A 21,107-nucleotide genomic window follows, 5' to 3' on the forward strand; every position below is an offset into this window, starting at 1 on the left:
CGTTCCACTGAATGACAGGGACAAAAAAGAGAGAGAAGACTTTCTGTCTGAAAGTCGTGCGTCTCTATTTCCTCAAAAGAATTCAAATGCGGAACAATAGTAGGACTGTCTCTAGCAACTAATTGTGATGCTCAGAGCAGCAGAGATGCCTGAATGCAAAAGACTCTGCGGTACAGTACTGGATCTGGAGGGATTAGGGAGAAGCAGGAACACTCTGCAAACTGTATTCCCACTCAAGACATCTTCTGCACTGTGCACAGGAGGGAGGAAAAAAAGACACCCCAAAAATTGCTCCATCTCTTTCAGCCAGGAAGCCAAACCACCCAATCACTCCTTTGGCTACATAGCAGAAGTGGAGCCAGAGCTCTCAGAGCAATGAGAGGTCTGTCTTTACAACACTGCATACCCTGATCCCTCAAATAAACAAATAAGGTGGTTGTTGTCTAGAGCTAGTGAGAACCCATAGAGAACAGGAGACATATCAATCTTTTCTGTTACTGTGGAGAGAGAACTGAACACAACCATCAAATCACTCTCGCTGTGCTAGGGCCCATAACTGAGACTTCTGTTGAGCAGAAGACATTGGGAGGAATTATGAGGGTTTGATTCTATCTGGGCAAGCAGTTCAGCTTGTCGGACAGAATAATTCCCCCTCTTCTCCTGCCACATGCTGTCCCAGGGGGTACTCCCACCCAACTCCTGAGTCAATTTTGGGGCAGGGTGTGTGTGTGCAGGAGAGGGCAGGGCAGGCCTGCTGTGCAAGTGAAAGTCTTTGCTTAGGGCTTCTGGTGACAGGACTCCTCAGCTGAACCGTGCCCACACATTTCCACAGAACTCCTTTACAACTCCTCCCTGTTTATAGATGCTTCCTCAAAGGAGGTTTCTTCATATTCAAAATGTGCCACTTCAGTGCAACTGTGCACAGTTGCTACATAAAGCAAGGATGCTTGAAATAGCACACTAGAGATGGCTTCCTGTTTTGCCCTAAAGCAGAAAAAGCACAAGTGAAGAAAAACCCCCAGGCACTCTAGAAGGCTTCCTAAGTAACACGTTTTCTCCCCCTTTTTCTTTACCATGTACAAAAGTGGGAGAATTGTGCAAGCACACTTAAATAAGCACAAAATCTCCTAAATCAGGGGTAACTAACTCCTGGGTCATGAGCCATAGCTGGGCCTCCAGGTGTTGTTGGGGTTTTTTTGCGGGGGGTGAAAGTGAGGGCTGTCTTTCAAGAGCAGCATTGAGCATCTTTGACTTCTCTACAGCCAGTTGTTGGGTTTTTCTTCACTGCTTCTACGGAGTCAACAGTCCGTCAAACGTTGCAGAAGGTGGGGCTGGAACTCCAGTGGGAAGGGTTAGAGATAGTTTGTGGGCAAGGAATGGGTGGAACAGTTCAAAAACTTTCCCTTCCTTTTTATTTTCTCTGAGTTGCTGGTTTGTTAAAGGTTTTTTGGTGTATGTGTTTGCAAAATTAGGAAGAAAAATACTTGTTTTAAAACTATCCTTCTGTACTGTGTTGGCAAATAGAGCTTCCAGTTTCAACCTTCATATTCAACTGACTAAATGAGTTAAAAATATGAAATTGCATGTGCTCAGAGGAGTTGTTGTTTATCAAAGTTAGCAAACTGTTTCTTATGGAGTTTAGCATTTAAAGCAGTGGAATAAAGAGGGGTGGAACAGAAATGTTCATTGTGTCTTCAATACTGAGACATGAAGAAATCAGAGGAGTGCCTCTAAACATTTTGATGATGGTGCTGACAGCAGCAAGAGTCTTCTGTCAAGACTAAGTACAAGGAAGCTTTCTTCTTAATAAAAAGTTACAACCTTTTACATAGGTGAGGCTAACAGAAAGGGGAACACAAATCACAACTGATCATGGGATGTGGTTCTGACTGTGCTCTTTCCTCACACAAATATTAGTTGCAGACTGTCTTAAAGGAAATTGGATGCTTTGGTATGTGTCTTTCTAAAAGCAGAATTAATTATAGTTTTATTTTATCTTTAACTTGATTTGGAATGTTTTCTGTGTTGTTGTTGTTGTTTTTAAAGGACGGCTTATTACAAAAGGAGTTGCTGTTTTATACTTAAGCTTGCTGCCTTGAGTACTGTATGGCACAAAGGCAGCCTAAGAATTAAAGAAAATGAATGACAGAGAAACTGCCATATTGGCTGCTTCTTATCAGCAGGAAAGGAACCTTACCATAACTGACTATTAGAAGCACAAAGTTGACATTGCGAAACAGACGGACAATAGATTGCAGATAGGAATATTCCTCAGGTGATGCTGTGTGGATCAAGGCTTGGGCCCGGCTCGGAGGATGTGCAGGCTTTTCCTTGAACACTATGGAAAGAGCACAGAACCAGAAGTTAGGAATGGATTGGATGCTGTGCCCGACTCTGCAGAACAAACATAGGGGCATTGGCAAAGAACCTTGCAGAGCAGGGGCTGGGAACTTGTTTCCCTCATCCCGTGGGCTGGTTTTGACAGATGGGTGGGGCCTCAGCCTGTCAATCACCTGATGTCACATGATCTCCTTTGGCCCTTATGAGTGATCAGATGGCGATGAAGCCATGGAAGCTTCAGCAATCAGCTGATCACCGCCGCTTGCATGGCATGTGTATGGCGCTTTGCAAGCCCTGGTGATTAGCTGATGAGAAGCCGATTTCAGAAAAGAATAAACCTATCTGGTGCAAACTTTAGTCATCATTCTCACCTAGAGGTTTGTCATATGGATTTACCGTATTTTTCGGACTATTGGACGCACCGGTCCATAGGACGCACCTAGATTTGGGGGGGGGGAAATAAAGGGGGAAAAATTATCCCCCCCCCCGCCAGGCGCGGGGCTGGGGCGGGGAAGCCCGAGCTTCCCCCTCCCCCAGAACGGGACCCAGAGCCATGCCGAAGCTGCGCGCAGCTTTGGCATCGCTCTGGGAGCTTGCGGGGCTGGGGGAGGAGGAAGCCTTCCGCCAGCCTCCAAACCAAGTCGGGGGACAGCGGGAATGGCGCGCTGCGCCTCTCCCGCTGTCCCCCGAGCTTGTGGGGCTGGCGGTGGGGCTCTCCAGAAGCCTGGAGGTTGTGGGGCTAGGGGGGGGGAGAAGCAGGCTTGCTTCTCCCACCCCCAGCCTCCAGATCAGGTCGCGGAATAGCGGGATGGCGGAGCGCTGCCATCCCGCGATTCCCCGACCTGATCTGGAGGTTGTGGGGATGGTGGGGGGGAGAAGCAGGCTTGCTTCTCCCACCCCCAGCCTCCAGATCAGGTCGCGGAATAGCGGGATGGCGGAGCGCTGCCATCTCGCGATTCCCCGACCTGATCTGGAGGTTGTGGGGATGGTGGTGGGGGGGGGGAGAAGCAGGCTTGCTTCTCCCACCCCCAGCCTCCAGATCAGGTCGTGGAATAGCGGGATGGCGGAGCGCTGCCATCCCGCGATTCCCCGACCTGATCTGGAGGTTGTGGGGATGGTGGGGGGGAGAAGCAGGCTTGCTTCTCCCACCCCCAGCCTCCAGATCAGGTCGTGGAATAGCGGGATGGCGGAGCGCTGCCATCCCGCGATTCCCCGACCTGATCTGGAGGTTGTGGGGATGGTGGGGGGGAGAAGCAGGCTTGCTTCTCCCACCCCCAGCCTCCAGATCAGGTCGTGGAATAGCGGGATGGCGGAGCGCTGCCATCCCGCGATTCCCCGACCTGATCTGGAGGTTGTGGGGATGGTGGGGGGGGGGGAGAAGCAGGCTTGCTTCTCCCACCCCCAGCCTCCAGATCAGGTCGTGGAATAGCGGGATGGCAGAGCGCTGCCATCCCGCGATTCCCCGACCTGATCTGGAGGTTGTGGGGATGGTGGGGGGGAGAAGCAGGCTTGCTTCTCCCCCCGCCAGCCTCCAGATCAGGTCGGGGAATAGCGGGGTGGCGGCTCTGCACCTCCCCGCTGTCCCCAGCTTTTGGGTGCAGGCTGCTGCCCGCAAGCCTTGCGAGCCCGCGGGACATCCCGCCGGGCTTGCAAGACTTGGGATAGCTTCCTGAAGCCTGGAGAGCGAGAGGGGTCGGTGCGCACGGACCCCTCTCGCTCTACAGGCTTCAGCAAAAGCCTGCATTCGCACCATAGGACGCACACACATTTCCCCTTCATTTTTGGAGGGGAAAAAGTGTGTCCTATAGTGCGAAAAATACGGTACTATTTCCAGACAGTACATATTTACAGGAAGCAGGTGTCAAAAAGAGAAGCTCACGATTTCCAGAGTTCACAGAGTTTCCAAACCTGATTTATAAATCAGCCTTAAACTGTATCCCACTTAAATCTACTTACCAAAAGCTACTAAGATGAAGAGTGCTGTTGCCACAGCTGCAGTCATAAAAAACATGATGCTAATATGATAGGCCAGCTTCTCCTCCTCTTCCACGTCGGGAACCAGAACTGGAGGCAGGAGGAAACCCACTGCAATGCCAAGCTAAACACAGAAAACATCATCAGATGGCGTTTGTCATCTCTCACACTTGTCTAGTCCAGCAAACTTACCTACGGTCTACAGAGGAGGTTGTTTTAAATCTACTTCATCGCATATTTTACCAAAAGCCATAAGAAGTGATCACTGCAGAACCGCCACTTATCCTGACAGGAGCAACATTATGCATTGGGTTGGACTAGAGGACCCTTGTCCTTCCAACTCTACCATTTTATGATTAACAAATCCTATAAAGGCTCAGAACTCTACAGCTATCAATTCTGCTTATGCTAGCTTCACCAGCTAAAGCCAAATTCCACAGTTTAAGCTGGCGAAGTATGCGCAAATACCCAATCATTTGGATACACTTGGCTAGACATTCTTAAGACCAGTGTTAAGCCCACCCAACATTCATTTGAAGCCAGGCACTAGTAAAATACAGTCCTTAGGACTGAAGCAGTGTGCCTTCGACTACAAATTGTTAGGAATCGCAAGTAAGAAGAATGCTATTGCGCTCATATCCTAACAGACTTTACATAGTCATTTGGTTAGCCACTATGAAAACAGGATGCTGGACTAGACCGAGCCTTTGGCTGAATCCAGGAGGGTTCCTCTTATGTTTACTCTCAAATTGACATCAAGTTAATACCAATTTGTGTGTGAATATACCTATTCAACTGAGCAAAACCCCAAACAGTGTACAGAGGACCATAACACCCATAACAATGATGAAATTATAGAACATCAACATGAGTAAGATACATAAGCAAAAACCTTTTGACATCTTAAGCAAAAGCTACATATTCTTACTGAAGGCTTGAAAGAATAAAAATGTATCAAAGTGTTTTCTAAAGGTTGTGAGGTTTAAGCCCAGATGAGCTCCCCATTGTCAGGAAGGTTTTTAGGCTGCCTCCTGTGAACTCTCACAATTTTCAACCAGGACTTTCAACCAGGGCTCATTGCACTAGGATGCAATGTTCTTGCACTGAGCCTTGTGTTAAGCTGCCCTAGCACTTTGTGCCTCAGCCCTATATATAATTACATCGCCGCCCTAAATACACAACAGGGTTAAATTGTTTCCTAAATTTTAAAATGCAAAGCCTTTTCAAAGAGGAAATCCAAAACTAGGTATCCTTTTAAAGATATTCATACGAGTCGATAAGGATGGGTACTTACTATCAACCCTGTAGCTAACAAATATGGATAAACCTAATATTGTACATGCTGTGACATCCCAGCATGTCAGTTCTCCTAGCTGAGACGCAGGGAGAATGGGCTTAGTTAATGCAGTACATCACTCCCTTTAAGAGCAAACTCAGGTGGTGAGTGCCAACAGATACTGAGCTAAAACAGGGGTGCTGAGAAACCAAAGAGAGGTATCGGCCAACTTAGGTGTGAGGGGGAGCCTGTCCAATAAGGACTAAGCATACTCATGTTGGGAAACAGAAACTGGGAATTTGGTGTGGGGATGGCTGGTCTGCTGGGGGAGGTTGTAGCAGATTGGCTGAACAGTTTCTGGGAATCGCAAGGAGGCAGTGCTGTTGCATTCAGGTGCTGCTTTTGCATTTCCCCTAAACATTTGATTTACCACTAAGAACAGGATTGTGGCCTAGATGGGCCACTGACCTAATTTAGCAGACTCTTCTCTTCTTATAAACAGTCCTATTGTGAGATAAAAAGACAATGTAGTCTTTTGTGGCAGGTCCCACCTTTTTGTCTAACTGGGCATTCCTTCACAAGAAGTCTACTCTAAATAGACTAAGTGAACTGGAAAAACTTATTCTCTCTTTTACAGACTATGGTGGGCTCTCAGGCCAGACTTTCAGCATTTGTGACTGCTATGCAGGCTGCATGGCTGTGTCTCGCTTATCTTGTATGAAGGTGGAATCAAAGCTTTGCTTTTCTACATGGAAGACTTGACTTGCATATTTAGGTTAATGTGCCCTGCTCTGTCACAACCAACTCTACGGACTGCTGTTTAAACACAGAACCAGAATACATCGCTTCTGTTTTGTTGGTATTACCAGCTATTTCACAATAACTGAAACAGGAGCAGAACTTAGGAAAACTGAAATATATTATTATCACAAAGATATATGACAAATGCGTTACAAAATAAATTGTGAAAACTAAATAGTTCCTCATGTTATGGTGGAGAAATTCAAATTATGGACTGTGTCATGTTTGACCTTTCAATATATTAACTTGTTTTCAATTGTGAAACCAATAATAACATCTAAACTTACAAATCATTAACTCCCACAATGTTTGCTGGAGATCTTCATTTGCCAGGCATCGCCCTGAAAGTCCCTCTTATCATTCCACACCTGGGCTGCTTTGGAGCTATTATCATAGTGAGACAAATGTGGGCAGAGATTCCTGAAACTCAGATCATTTATATGAATGACAGAGCCACAACTGAAAGCTATAATGCAGTGGTGTCTATCAGGTAGATTGCGGGATGAAAGAAAGTGATCACCGAATGTAATGTTGGCCCCTAAAAAAAGCTCCACAACTTTGGCTCTTCCCTCCAATGACAATGGGTAGATCACTGCCAGTTTTTTATACTGGGAACAGATTGCAGTCCCTTGGTAGTTGGACATCCCTGCTATAATGTAATGCACAACATATCCCACTTCAGTGCGTGGCACAATTAAGAAGAGATTTCCAAGAATTTTGCCACTAGCACTTTCAGTGTGAGAAGCACTTCAAACTGCTTATCACGTTCATCCTGGAAAAGGACCCTACAAATATGTAAGTGCATCCACTTTGTGGACTGGAAACAAACAAACTCAAAGGTAAGTGCCTTGCCCAAGGATAGAGTAGACTTTTTGATGACTCAGTGGCATCATAAACTATTGTGCCATGTTTTAGACCACAACTCAAAGTTGCTGCTTCTATTCAGGTCACTCTGTTCAAGTCCTCTCTCAGAAATTAGGCCCCAGTAATTCCCAAGGTCCCCAAAAGAAGACAACCAGCTTAATTTTTGTATAGCTGTGAGGAATACATACAGATCTGAGCCTTTACTTGAAAAGGAAATAAAGGCACTGGCCACACTGGCTGGGAGTTGGAGTCCATGGAATATTTGGCAGTCCCCCATCCCTGATCTACAACTATAGCAAATCCTAAAACTGATGCCAGCTACTTCCTCCCACGGTCCAGCATGCAATAGTAAAGGTAAAGGTAAAGGTACCCCTGCCCGTACGGGCCAGTCGTGTCCGACTCTGGGGTTGTGCGCCCATCTCACTTAAGAGGCCAGGGGCCAGCGCTGTCCGGAGACACTTCCGGGTCACGTGGCCAGCGTGATGAAGCTGCTCTGGCGAGCCGGCACCAGCGCAGCACACGGAAACGCCGTTTACCTTCCCGCTAGAAAGCGGTACCTATTTATCTACTTGCACTTTATGGGTGCTTTCGAACTGCTAGGTGGGCAGGAGCTGGGACCGAGAGACGGGAGCTCACCCCGCCGCAGGGATTCGAACCGCCGACCATGCGATCGGCAAGTCCTAGGCGCTGAGGTTTAACCCACAGCGCCACCTGTAAGCATGCAATAGTAGATCAGAGCAAACCTAAAATTTAAATATTCCTCTTGTCATTTCTTCTGTTTTTACATGTTCAGCTGGTGGTTAGGATAAAAGAAATTTCGTCAAATTTCTTCACTATCATGACGGGCAATCCTGCACTTTGCATGTGGTTTGGAGACAGTTGCCAATATAGTTCCTTCCATTGGCAGGAAAACCACAACAGGCTCTAAGAACAACTTTTAATTTGGATACATCGGGTAGCATTCAACATAGCATTACTCAGAGTAAAAGGAAAAGGTAAAGGACCGCTGACAGTTAAGTCCAATCACGAACAACTCTGGGGTTGCAATGCTCATCTTGCTTTACTGGCCGAGGGAGCCGACGTTTATCCGCAGTTTTTCCGGGTCATGTTACCAGCATGACTAAGCCACTTCTGGTGAAACCAGAGCAGAGCACAGAAACAACGTTTACCTTCCTGCCAGAGTGGTACCTATTTATCTACTTGCGTTTTGACATGCTTTCAAACTGCTAGGTTGGCAGGAGCAGGGACCGAGCAATAGGAGCTCACCCATCGTGGGGATTTGAACCGCCAACCTTCCAATCAGCAAGCCCTGGGCTCAGTGGTTTAGACCACAGCGCCACCTGCGTCCCTGTACTCGGAGTGCATCCATTGAAATTAATTAATAAGGTTAACTTAGGTCCATTAATTTCAACAGGTCCACTCTAAGTAAAACTCAGTTGTCTACTACCCAGTGTTTTGTGAACACTGTTAAACGAAGAGTAAAAAAGCAGAAAGAAGCCCCCTAAAAATACATTAAAGTCAATCTTGCTTTTTCACTTCTTTTTTTATTACAGACAAAAGCAAAATGAAAAGGTTTGAGCATTACTTCTCAAAGCAGCCAAAGACTCACACATCCTGGCAATCTTTATGCTTGCACCTCCTAGAAGGATATTCCAGAAAACTTTTTGTCCACAATTAAAATGAGCCTGAAATGTCTGTCAGAGAGAAAAAGAATGAATGAGCTCTGCCAGACCTTTCGGGATTTTTGGAAGGAAATGAATGCAAAGGCAAGAGACATCACCTCTCTTTTCAAGTGCTGCATATAGCCTTACTTGACACCCCACTGCACTTTGCCCTATTTTCTCCAGTCATGCTTCAGCTCTACTCAAACACAAATGCATCTTATGCTTTCATTTGTTTTATTTCCTCAAACACCCAGTGTAAGATATCTGTGATCTCCCCCCTTTATTTAATTAGGGGCATTGGAGTTGGGATATTGGGAGTGATTTTGAGTGGACCACAGCGTAAGGTAAAGGTAAAGGGACCTCTGACCATTAGGTCCAGTTGTGGCCAACTCTGGGGTTGCGGTGCTCATCTCGCTTTATTGGCCGAGGGAGCTGGCGTACAGCTTCCGGGTCATGTGGCCAGCATGACTAAGCCACTTCTGGCGAACCAGAGCAGCGCACGGAAACGCCATTTACCTTCCCGCTGGAGCAGTACCTATTTATCTACTTGCACTTTGATGTGCTCTTGAACTGCTAGGTTGGCAGGAGCAGGAACCGAGCAACGGGAGCTCACCCCGTCACGGGGATTTGAACCGCCGACTTTCTGATCGGCAAGTCCTAGGCTCTGTGGTTTAACCCACAGCGCCACCCACGTCCCTTGGACCACAGCATAGATAGAGGGTAACCCCAACCAAAAATACATGTGTGTTTAAGTGGATGCATTTTCCCCAATAAACATGGAAGTGGACACATGATCCTTTCCCATGTAAGAACCGCCTTCGTGGAGGAAGTATATGACCAGTGGTACCAGCAAAACCACTGATGGACAAACACCCTCCAAGTACCACACTCCTCCACCCTCCTTTCCAGGCTGGTTTGCACAAAACACAAATAGACTGACTCAACCTCACCACACACAAATAATGTATATTGCTTTCTAATATAGCACAAAGGACTCCATTTAGAAAAGCAATTTGAAGTTCATTTAAAAAAGAAAAGAAAAACAGCTTTGGCAGAGTTTGTAGTAAGCCTTTATGGACTGAACATCTGAAATAACCACATGCAGAAATGCATAAACACGGAGCTATTCCGGGGGAAAGCAGAATACCGCAGGGAGCATGGTCATCAGCTAAAAAAATCTGCAGAGTAAGAACGAAAGGCAGATATAACTCCTACGGAAGAAAGCACAGCCGGAAATGCGAACACATCTTGCGACCAAGCAGCCAATGACATGGCACTTTCAAAAAGGACTTCTGACCCGGTCACAACTCATCTCAGAGGTTCAAGTCACTGAGCAGCATCTTCCTTTATTTCCAGCACTCAAGCAAGTGTGCCATCACTTCTGTCATCAAAATCACACCAACCACATGCTAAAAAGGAAATATTAGCCAACTTGGGGAAACACCAAAGTTTGCACAAATACAAAAAGGGGTGGGGGGTGGGGACTAAAGAGATAGGACCCAAAAGCATCCCAGTGATGACTGAGCATGTTCACTGAGCATGAAGTGCACTGTTGGGGAGGGTGGAAAACCAAGAGGGAGAAGGAAGGGAATGGAGAGACCTGGAAGAGAAGAAGGTGGTTGACCAGGAACAATATTGCATGTTGCAGGTCCAACCTGTGGCCTTTAAGTCAAACTGGCTTAATGTTTATCCTACAGTCTCTTTTTCCTTAACAGTGCAATCTTATCCATGTTTAAATGGAAAATTCCCACTGAGTTCAATGAAGCTTACTCACAGGGAAGTGGATCTAAAAGTACAGCCTCGGGGTCTGATTTCTAATGGCTACTGTCTAGGAGGAGAGATTCAGGAACCAAACAGGTTTCCAAGTGTGGGGAAACCATACATGAGTAAGCGCCACTCAGATCAAAGGGACACTCCAGAACAAGGTAGGAACAGAGCAATGTAGTAGGAATATCAAACAAACACATTTTGCAATACCAGTCACCTAAATTTCAAAAGCAGTGTTGTTCTCCACAATTGGCCAAGACACAGAAACTTGCCAAAGTGAACTTGAGAATCAAACCCCCAACCAAGGGATAGCAGAAACATTTTTTTAATTAGTTGTCCAGGGTCAGCTGAAGGCAGCATGGGAAGGTGCTGTGAAGCTGCTCCTCCTGCCTCCCAGGAATAGCGTTGAGGCCAAGGGGAGACCAAGAAGGTCCCATCCATCAGCCAGAGAAGGAGCAGCTGCAGGAAACCTGCAGACAGGATGCTCCACTCCAAATGCCAGCTGCACTGGGACCGCAGAAGCAAGATGGGAAGATGCTCTACATCCACCAAGGAACAAGAGCCCCCAAAATACTATTCAATAAGGAAACATCAACAAGCAAATAAATAAACAGAAAATGGCCTAAACTCAACTACAGAGAAATGCCTGCTTATTCTTCACCTCTTTGTTCTGGCCTTAAAGAACTTATTTCCTTCCTGCTTGGCAGGGGGTTGGACTCGATGGCCCTTGTGGTCTATTCCAACTCTATGATTCTATGATTCTACTTCTTCCACCCTCTCGCCTTCCCTGCTGTGTCTTTGTAAGCCCGGTAGCAATGCCCCTCCCTCCCTCTCTTGTTAATGTGAACTTCTTTGGGAAACAATAATTTTCTGAAAAGCAGCACTAAGATATAGTAAAATAAATAATCACACCGGTTTTGCTGGCTACTACAAGACCCACAAGGACAGAAGACACATGGCTACACCCTATTTCCTCCTCACTAGGGAGATATTTCAGCCATGTAAAACTCATACAGAATGGTAAAGGCTGCAACTATCTGATGAAGCCTTACCAGACCGGTGCTTATTCCACAATTCCCACTGTCAGCCATATGTCTGGACAGCAGCCTTGAGCAGAGGAGAGGAAGTCCCTGGTACGTGCGGGTTGTGGGGATTGGATGTGCCATTGCCATAAATGCAACCAATCCCAAAAATAAGTGCACTGCAGTCAGGCCCAAGCCAAGCGCCAACAGATGCGCTACAGAAAGTGGTATGCAGGCTATTTGTGTCTCAGTGTTGCTTAATTTCGCCTAGGGCTGGCATCTAGTTTTACAAACCCAGTCATTTCTTCAGGAGCCACATCTCTGCTGGAATACAACACACACTCCACTTTCTACCCTGGACTTTAGAAGCAATTAGATGGTAAATGGCAAATCTGGAGTATCTCCTGTAATTAGAGTAGTCCACTTCATCCAGCCATATGGTTGCATTGGGGTTTGTCTCTCATACCACTATGGCCTCCCCTGCCCCCCCCCCACATCAAAGCCTTGCCACCTCTTGGTTAAGGGTATGTGGGAGATCCAGACCAACACCCAGCTTTTCTTTCTGCCTCCCCATCTTATCTTCCTAACAATCTTCTTCACTCATCTCACCTTCATCTCATTCACAGGCAATAAAGCATAAAAATGAATTCCTCCACCTTCCATTTATGCTGTAGCGGGGATCCTTGGCAAATGAATATTATAATGAGCCCTAGTTGGCCTTGCTGTCCTTTAAAATCTCCTTTTTGCTCTCACCTAAGAGTCCAGATGCTAACACCCACCACGGCAAGAGTAAGAAGGGAAAACAAAGAGGATCAAAGCTCCCCAGGATGCTTTGGAGTTGTTCAAATCCACACCAATAGAAGCTCAGCTTCAATGTTACCATATTTTCCCGTGTATAAGACGCCCCCATGTATAAGACACCCCCTATTTTTGGGGACTCCAAATTGAGAAAATGGGGGGAGATTGTATCCGCGTATAAGACAACCCACAATTTTGAACATGGTTTTTAAATTAAGAAACCTAGTCTTATACACAGAAAAGTACTGTATATTGCACATCAAGAAATGTACCACTGATGCTAAGCGGATGCCAATACTAAGATCTGTTGTATTTTTGTGCATTTAAGGGGTCCCACGAGCCTATAGATACTTTCCTCTCATACATGGGTGCTGATGTGGCCACCCTGCACTCTGGAAATAGAATATTTGACTATAAAACTGACTTACCCTGCAGGAATGTTGCAACATTCGCAACTCGATAGTGCTCATGAAGCACTTTGAACACTGTGCAAAGATTAGGCATTACTGTTCCTTGGCCACCTATATTATATTATTTTATTTTATTTTATTTTATTTTATTTTATTTTATTTTATTTTATTTTATTTTATTTTTCTCTTTGGAAATGTTTTCTGGTATTTCCTGGGAAAATTCCATTGCCAAACCCTTGTCCAGCTCATTTCAGTCCCCCTCCTTTGCCAAAATCAAATGCACATCCTAGTTCAGTTCAATACTCAGATAAAACTTGCCTTTCATATGCAGGACTTCTGGCCCTCCTGGGCTCACATTCAGGGCAAAGTTAAAGCAGCAAGGTTGGGTTAATCTAGCTGGCTAGCAGGAATTTGTAGTCACAGTATGTGAGGGACATATTTAAGGGCACTACAAATGTATGCGGACTGTTCTGAAAAGCATATTGCAATTATCCAATGCACTTTTCTTTGGCTCAGCATACCACCCTCAAAGCTGGCGAGGAGGTGAAGCAATTTGCCTCGGCAGCAGATCGAACCCGTGCTTTGCCATTGTGCCACTGCCAGCTCACTGCCCATGCTGCTGCCACAACATCCTTGCCCTCACTGCTATTGCTGCACCTTCACCACTGCCGCTGCATCGTAGTGGCAATGAGGGTGCAGCTGCAGACAAGGGTGCAATTATGGTGGCGAGGCCGGTAACAGTGTGGGCACAACACTGGGGGTAGGGAGGGGGCCTGGATTGGGGGGTGTGTCAGGTGGTGGGGCATTTTGCCTACAGTGGCAAAATGTCCAGGGCCACCCTGCCAGCCCATATATCAGGACATATTTTATCAGTTCAATGACATAATAATAATAATAATAATAATAATAATAATAATAATAATAATAATAATAATAATAATAATAATATCATATATATATCATATCATATATCATATATATCATATTATCATATAATATAACATTATATTATAATATAATATGCAAGAACTTAAAGGCAATGTCTGCCAAACACCATTACCATTTATGACTTCATTTGCAGAAATTACATCAAGTTTAATTTGACACCAAAGCCCCCATCAAATATATGAAATATTTAAATAAGATAAAAAGATTGGATTTGATCATCAGCCCTCTAAACTTGAAGCATAATTAATAAATAATAAAATCAGGGTAATTTCGAGAATATATTGACTCCTCCTGGAATGGGAAGTTAAGGAGGAGGAGGTTAAGGCAACAATGATTAGATGGGCACAGGACATTGGACGTCCAATAATGATGGCCGAATGGGAAGAGCTTTGGAGAACAAATATGAGATTTACGGCGTGTTATAACATCAAAGAAAAGATGCAGCACAGATGGTACCTCACCCCCTCAAGACTATCAAAGATGTATAAAAATAGTGAATACTTGTTGGAGGTGTGGTGGGAGTAATGGCGAGATGTATCATATGTGGTGGACATGTAGGAAGATCAAATTGTTCTGGGGCTTAATTTACGAGGAGTTGAAAAAAATGTTTGGAATAACTTTTTTTAAAAGACCAGAGGCCTTTCTGTTAAGCATTGTTGGAAGGGACATCCCGAAGGCCTTTAGGGAGGTATTCTTATATGCAACGGCCGCAGCTCAGACTTTGGTGGCAAAGGGTGGAAGGAACAAGAAGCCCCAACAATAACGGACCGGCATTACAAGCTACAAGAATTTGCTGAAATGACGCAGTTAACAAATACCCTGAGAGGCAATTCAAAACAAAAAAATATGGAAAAGTGGGACAGATATAAAACATATGTTCAAAAATACAGTATAGGTTCGCTATCTATGCTAGCATTTGATTGACATTGAAGTGAGAATGAGTTGAGAAATAAGACTAAGAGCACATATTGATATAGGAATGTATTAGATAAAATGTAAAGAAATATACAATAATAAGAGTACATTCATTTGTAAAAAAAGGAATATACAATGGGATAGACAAGAAGTCTAGTGTGTTGGTATGTATATGATTTTGGGGGTATTGTTTTTCTTTTTTCTTTTTGTACTTTTTTTTGTTTCATTTTCTTTCTAGGTATATAAAATTTGTATATAATTTTTGTATACATGTTGGAAATTATATTATAGTAAGTCCTGTAATGTAATATGACAACGTTTACCGATGTAATATAAGAATGTTAACAAATAAATAAAATGCAAATTAAAAATTAAAAAAATTAATTTGACACCAAAGCCCACTTTGGATAGCCACCAAACATAAGTCAAACATGTTGGGTCACAACAGCAAACTTTGAAAAAACTACAGTACCTGACAAATTATTCCTAGCTGAAAGGCAGAGGGCTACTAAAAACATTATGAACAGCTCAAGGAACAGTACTCTGTGATATCGCCTCAAACATTTTATAAGAGAAACTATCCAGACTTTTGTCCTTGAAACAAAAGCAAAGTCTACAAGATATGTCTAATGTACCACGTCCCCAATGGCAACCCAAAAACATTGTCTCCCTATCTCAGTGTTTGCATTCTGGGTTTAAGGTCAAGATACTTAGCTGGAGAGCAGGAAAGCAGAAGGAGTCTCATAGATCCCTCTTGCAACATTGTGTGTGGTGTGTTCCAAGAAATCATGTGATAACTTAAACAATGAAAAAGCACAAGTGGGGATTATTTAGAATGGGGCAAACGCACTAGCTGACAAGCCTTTAGAATAAATGTTGGTAGTTAGATGCTATCTTGAGCTACCTGAACCAGGGGAAATTGTGAGAGATAGAAAGGCAATCTGCTCTTCCTCCTCACTGATTCCTTCTCTTTCAATAACTACTTGTTGGCAAAGAAGATCATTTCCTTTCAGGCTTTACTTACTGTATCTTCTACAAGTTCAGTATCAGCAGAGGGGGATTTTGGGGAGTGTGACTGGTCCTGGTGCACTTGGTGCCAACACAAAGGACGCTGCAGGGCTTTGCAATTATAATGTAGTGAACTGAGCAGAATGAAAGAGTTGGGAAAGTCATTGAATTTTGGCCTCGTACAGGATGCTGCTGAAATTTTTAAGACCACTGGTATCAGTATTGACTGTTATCTTCTTGGTTCCAGCTTGGCCATCTGTAAACCTGTACTTAGAATGGCCTTGAGTTTTCTTTATCCTTTCAGCCAGCAGTCTAACCAGACTATTTTGTTCTGCACTATAATATAATTACCAAACTCCAACAGAGTGAGACATCAGAAAGATAAAACAACTTTATTTCAACCAAGGAGACACGTGAAATCTGGCAGAAAGAGGCTCTGGTCACATCAAATGTGCTTAAACAATGCACCATGAAAATGCAGCACAGGCAATATGCCCAGGCAACATGCTCCCCAAATATGCCAGCATCCCCTGGACTCCTGCCCAAGTGCAAAGCAGCGGGCAAATGCATTGACATGTTTCTACTGCTTACACCATGAAGCAGCCGCAAATGTTGCAAAATTACAAAAGTCAACTCTTTGTTACAGTAACCTGTACCCTCTTTAGGGAAAAGAGGGATCCCACTCTCAAATCCAGGGGTTAGCAAACTTTTTCAGCAGGGGGCCGGTCCACTGTCCCTCAGACCTTGTGGGGGGGGCAACTATATTTTTTGGGGGGGGGGAGAACGATTTTCGCCCGCCTGCAAAGAGGCCTGAAGATGCTTCGCTTTACCTGTCCCAGTTGTTGTCCCAATAGCTGCAGTTGGGCTTCTCCAGCCAGCCAGGCGCCATGGCGGAGTAGGAGGCTGCATTGGCTGGCGAAGGCAGAAGCAGCAGCCCTGGCGGAGGAGCCGCGGACAGAGGTAGGGGAACCAGGGCATCGCAGGAGCTTTTAACCACCTGCTGCTGCTGCTTCCCAAGGGGCACCCTGAAGACAGAGCCGCCTGCCAACCCACAAGCGGCGGCCGTGGCCACCACAACAACCTGCCTGAATGCCATGGGAGGAATGAAGGAGGGAGGGAGGGATGAAGAAAGCGTACGAGGAAGCGGTGCAGAGAAGGAAGGGAGGGAGGGAGGGAGGGAGGGAGGAAGCAGCGCTGAGGAAGAGGGGGGGGAGGAAAATAATGCAGCAGCCGGGAGCAGGCGTCACACGCCCCCTTCACAGCACTGCCCTGCTGAGGTGGGCAGGTGAGTGAGCCGACTCCCACCATCGATGGTGGGACAAGATTGCTCTGTCCCTGAGGAGAAAAGTGCAGCCGTGGGAGGGAGAGGGAGGGAAAAGGAAAGAACATGCACGCTGGCGATCCACTCTGCAAATCCTGGCCCGTCCATGGGTCGGATCTAGAAGGCAATTGGGCCTGATCCGGCCTGTGGACCTTAGTTTGCCAACCCATGCTCAAATCCCATAGAAAGGTTCTATCTTTGAGTTCTATTTGACCCTTTCTTTCTTTCTTTCTTTCTTTCTTTCTTTCTTTCTTTCTTTCCTTCCTTCCTTCCTTCCTTCCTTCCTTCCTTCCTTCCTTCCCTCCCTCCCTCTCTTTCTGCATGTGTGCATTTCCAGACAACTCTGGCAGAGGAACTGTTCAGCTGCTGACTTAGGTCTCTAACAGCTCAAACAGTTGTACAAAGTTAAGTGTCTCTGCTATGAAGAGCCATTTAAAATGCATCAATGGTACTTGTTGTGAGAGATCATTCTTAAGGGCATGCAATTTCAGATCGGTGAGTCAAGCACACTTATCTCCTTTCAAATGCGTACAGCAATCTTCACCATCACACTGACTTTTAATGATCACAGCTATTATTATGCCTATATCTTCTGCGTGTGCAGAACTCAGGAAGACTGCCTGAAAGCCAAGGCATCTTCTTATTGTGCAATGTCAGCATCAGGCACTTCCCTTTTGCCTTCAGCAATCCACACCTGTGAGGGGGAAGAACCTGAACACAGAGCATTTCTTATACAGGAGCCGGAGGGAAACTTATTTTGTTTGCTCTTGTTCAGCTCCGTAATATCCTGATTTTAGAAAAGAACATCATTATTGAGCACAGTAGATGCTAGCAATAATATTCTGTCTAGGTCAAACAACTGGAGAGTAGCATACTTGGCAAGAAAATAAAGAAAGATTTTCAAGTAAGAGGATCCATCAAGTTTGCAGGAGTACTAATACATCCCCTATGGTGGCCATTCATTGCAAAGAAAATGTTCCAAATACAAGCTATTATAAAGCAGCTAGATTTATTTGTTTATTTGTTTGCTTGCTGCCCACCTGACTAGGTTTCCACAGCCATTCTGAGCAGCTTCCAACAAATTATAAAGCGACAAAAAAAAACCATCAAAAACCTACCTGTCTCTACCTATTCTGACAGAAACATGGCCTTTTAAACTGCAAGGGGAGCGTTGTTTTTGTTTGTTACTATGTTATGCATTTTTGTGTTTCTTATTATAAACTGCCTTGTGGTCCTCTCACTATCTTAATAGGGTATGATTCACCTAATGAGCCCTTGGCAAGGACTTCGGATTGAACAATGTGGCTTCCCCAACTCTCCTCTTCTCAGGTACCCACCCAAATTGGCTTAGAGGGTTTCTGGAGAAAACTCCAGAACAGTGTTTGCTCTGGCCAGGGAGGGGAAGGAGAGCATTTCAACCGGCTAGCTAAAACGCTTGCATTGGCAGAAGGATCAGAAGAGCATATTGCTGAATACAACCCACAGTCTTTGAGGGTTGGAGGGTTAGTTGCATGGTCTTATATTTAAAATGAAGGCCTTAGTTTCACAGTGAGGTTAACCACAAACGCAAAGACAGGAGAGTCCTGGGATTCTCTCTTAAACAAGATAAAAGCGGCAAATGCATGTGGGAATTCCCTTTGATGCAGCAGAATCAGCATTTAGGGAGACGGCACTAGAGCAAGGGTGGCCAATGCTGTGGTCTGCAGATGTTGCTGGACTCCCACCAGCCCCGGCCAGCATGGTCACAGATGATGGGAATTGTTGTTCTAGCCTAGAGCATCAGTTGGATTCCACACTGGCTACCCCTGCGGAAGGATAGAGAACATCGAACACTTCCGCCACATCATGCACAAACAAACTCACCAGAGACAATGGTACTTTGATGTACACGTACATTTCCTTTATTTCCCCCTGCCCAGGAAGCCACTTCTCTGATAACAATGCCAATTTTGAAAGGAGGGGGAAGTATAGAGCTCAGATCTGCTGCCAGCATCACAAGAGAGCCACTAATTGTTTTTAACTGTCTTTATTAATGATTTTAATATTTATCAGAGTAGAGGTTTTACTACAATCATGCAGTATTATAAATGTTGGTTTAAATATATATATATATATATATATTGGAAACCAGTAAGAAATAAAGTATGAAGTAAAATAAGAGAGGGGGGAAAACTGCACAAAATAACTGGATTGTTATTTTAACTTCATAAGGAAGTTCTGAAAATTCTGTAACAATAAAAATCTGGAAAACCACCTTATGCTGTTCGGAGAGCATGAAAACTGTTCCAGACTTCGGCTGTTAGCTAGGAAAGGTACAGTGGTACCTTGGTTTGCAACCGTTTTGGTTTACAGCCATTTTGGATTACAACCACATCAGACCCTGAAGTGTGTGTCTCTTTTTTTGGATTACAACCCATTTTTATTTTGGATTACAACTAATTTTTTTTTTGAGGCCCCATTGGTGAAAGTGCGCCTTGGGTTACAACCTGTTTTGGTTTACAAGCGGACCTCTGGAACGGGTTATGGTTGTAAACCAAGGTATCACTGTACTGAACTTTAGCAGAAGCACATCCCTAGGGACAGTAATGGGCTGGATGAATAAATGGAAGCTGAAACAAGATACATGCACTCCCAGTCAGGAAGGATGCAGACTCTGGAATAGGGACTCAGCCTGTTTTGGATGGGGTAGTACTCACCTTGAAGAATCAGACTTACAGTCTGGGCATCCTCCTGGGTTCTGCCTTGCACCAGGATTTGCCAGGAGCATTTATGCCTAATTTAGGCTGGTGCACCAGCTATGCACATGCCTGAGGAAGTATAGCAACACATGTCTTACATCTAGATTTACTCGCCACTGTTACTTTCCACTGGTTAGTGATTCCTTTATGCTAGCAAGCTTTTAGCCTACAAAGTAGATCACAGGCGGGGAACCTGTTTGGCTCCACAGGTCAGATCCTTATCAGGACTGGTCTCTCAAACCAAATCTGAGAGGTGGGTGGCCTGCCTGTAAATCATCTGATATCACAACGGCATCATGTTATTTGGTGTTTTGAAGTCCCAAAGTCGGAACATCAAAGCACACCGATAAAGTGGGGGGGGGGGTTAGTTTTAGCAGGAGTTTTGATTCAACCCCCTTCCTGATCACAGGGGTTTCAATGCAAAGTGATTTGTTCAGGCAAACTGACCAGAATTTAACACTAACACCACCCTGCTATAAGCTGGTGAACTAAGTGTACCATCCTGTTGCATTATCTGTGAACACCAGTTCTCTGCAGGGAACTAGTGCACACCACCAATGAAGAATTGAACACCACCACCCCTGCCCACCAGCTGACACCCACCGATCAGGGTGATGTCAGCTGATTGGCAGGGGAACTAGAATCCCAGATGGGCCAATGGCAAATAGCAATTTGGGTTTGTTCTGGAATGGATTGATGTTTGCTCCAATTTAGAGCTAAAGAGCAGGTTTTCTCTGAGAATGGAGAAAACTACTTGGACCTGTGCCTAGAAAGAGTGAGTCAAGTGGAAAACCATGTGGGCCTGTCCTTTCTAGGCATGGGGCAAGCAAAAACACGGATGAGCCCTCTCAAGATCAGATGATAATGATAATGATTTATTATTTATACTCCGCCCATCTGGCTGGGTTTCCCCAGCCACTCTGGGTGGCTTCCAACAAAATATTAAAATACAGTGGTCTTTTAAACATTAAAAGTTTCCCTAAAGAGGGCTGCCTTCAGATATCTTCTTAAAGTCTGGTAGTTGTTCTTCTCTTTGACATCTGACGGGAGGGCATTCAACAGGGCAGGTGTCACTACCGAGAAGGCCCTCTGCCTGGTTCCCTGTAACTTGGCTTCTCGCAGTGAGGGAACTGCCAGAAGGCCCTCGGAGCTGGACCTCAGTGTCCAGGCAGAACGATGGGGGTGGAGACGCTCCTTCAGGTATACAGGACCGAGGCCATTTAGGGCTTTAAAGGTCAGCAACAACACTTTGAATTGTGCT

General features: G+C 45.1%; 1 protein-coding gene across 2 annotated transcripts in view; it reads right to left on the reverse strand.

Annotated features, from left to right (window-relative positions):
* FLVCR2 (FLVCR choline and putative heme transporter 2) overlaps window positions 1-21,107 on the reverse strand; it is a 45,660-nt gene that overhangs the window by 22,592 nt on the left and 1,961 nt on the right. For both annotated transcript variants that reach the window (XM_081173666.1, XM_081173667.1), the window contains exons 2-3: window positions 4,297-4,438; window positions 2,198-2,338 (exon numbers count right to left, since the gene is read on the reverse strand). In XM_081173666.1, the coding sequence (XP_081029792.1) occupies window positions 2,198-2,338; window positions 4,297-4,438 (283 nt within the window). The remainder of the gene's footprint in view (window positions 1-2,197; window positions 2,339-4,296; window positions 4,439-21,107) is intronic.

This window comes from Podarcis bocagei (assembly GCF_964188305.1).
Source record: "Podarcis bocagei genome assembly, chromosome: 1".
NCBI lineage: Eukaryota > Metazoa > Chordata > Lepidosauria > Squamata > Lacertidae > Podarcis > Podarcis bocagei.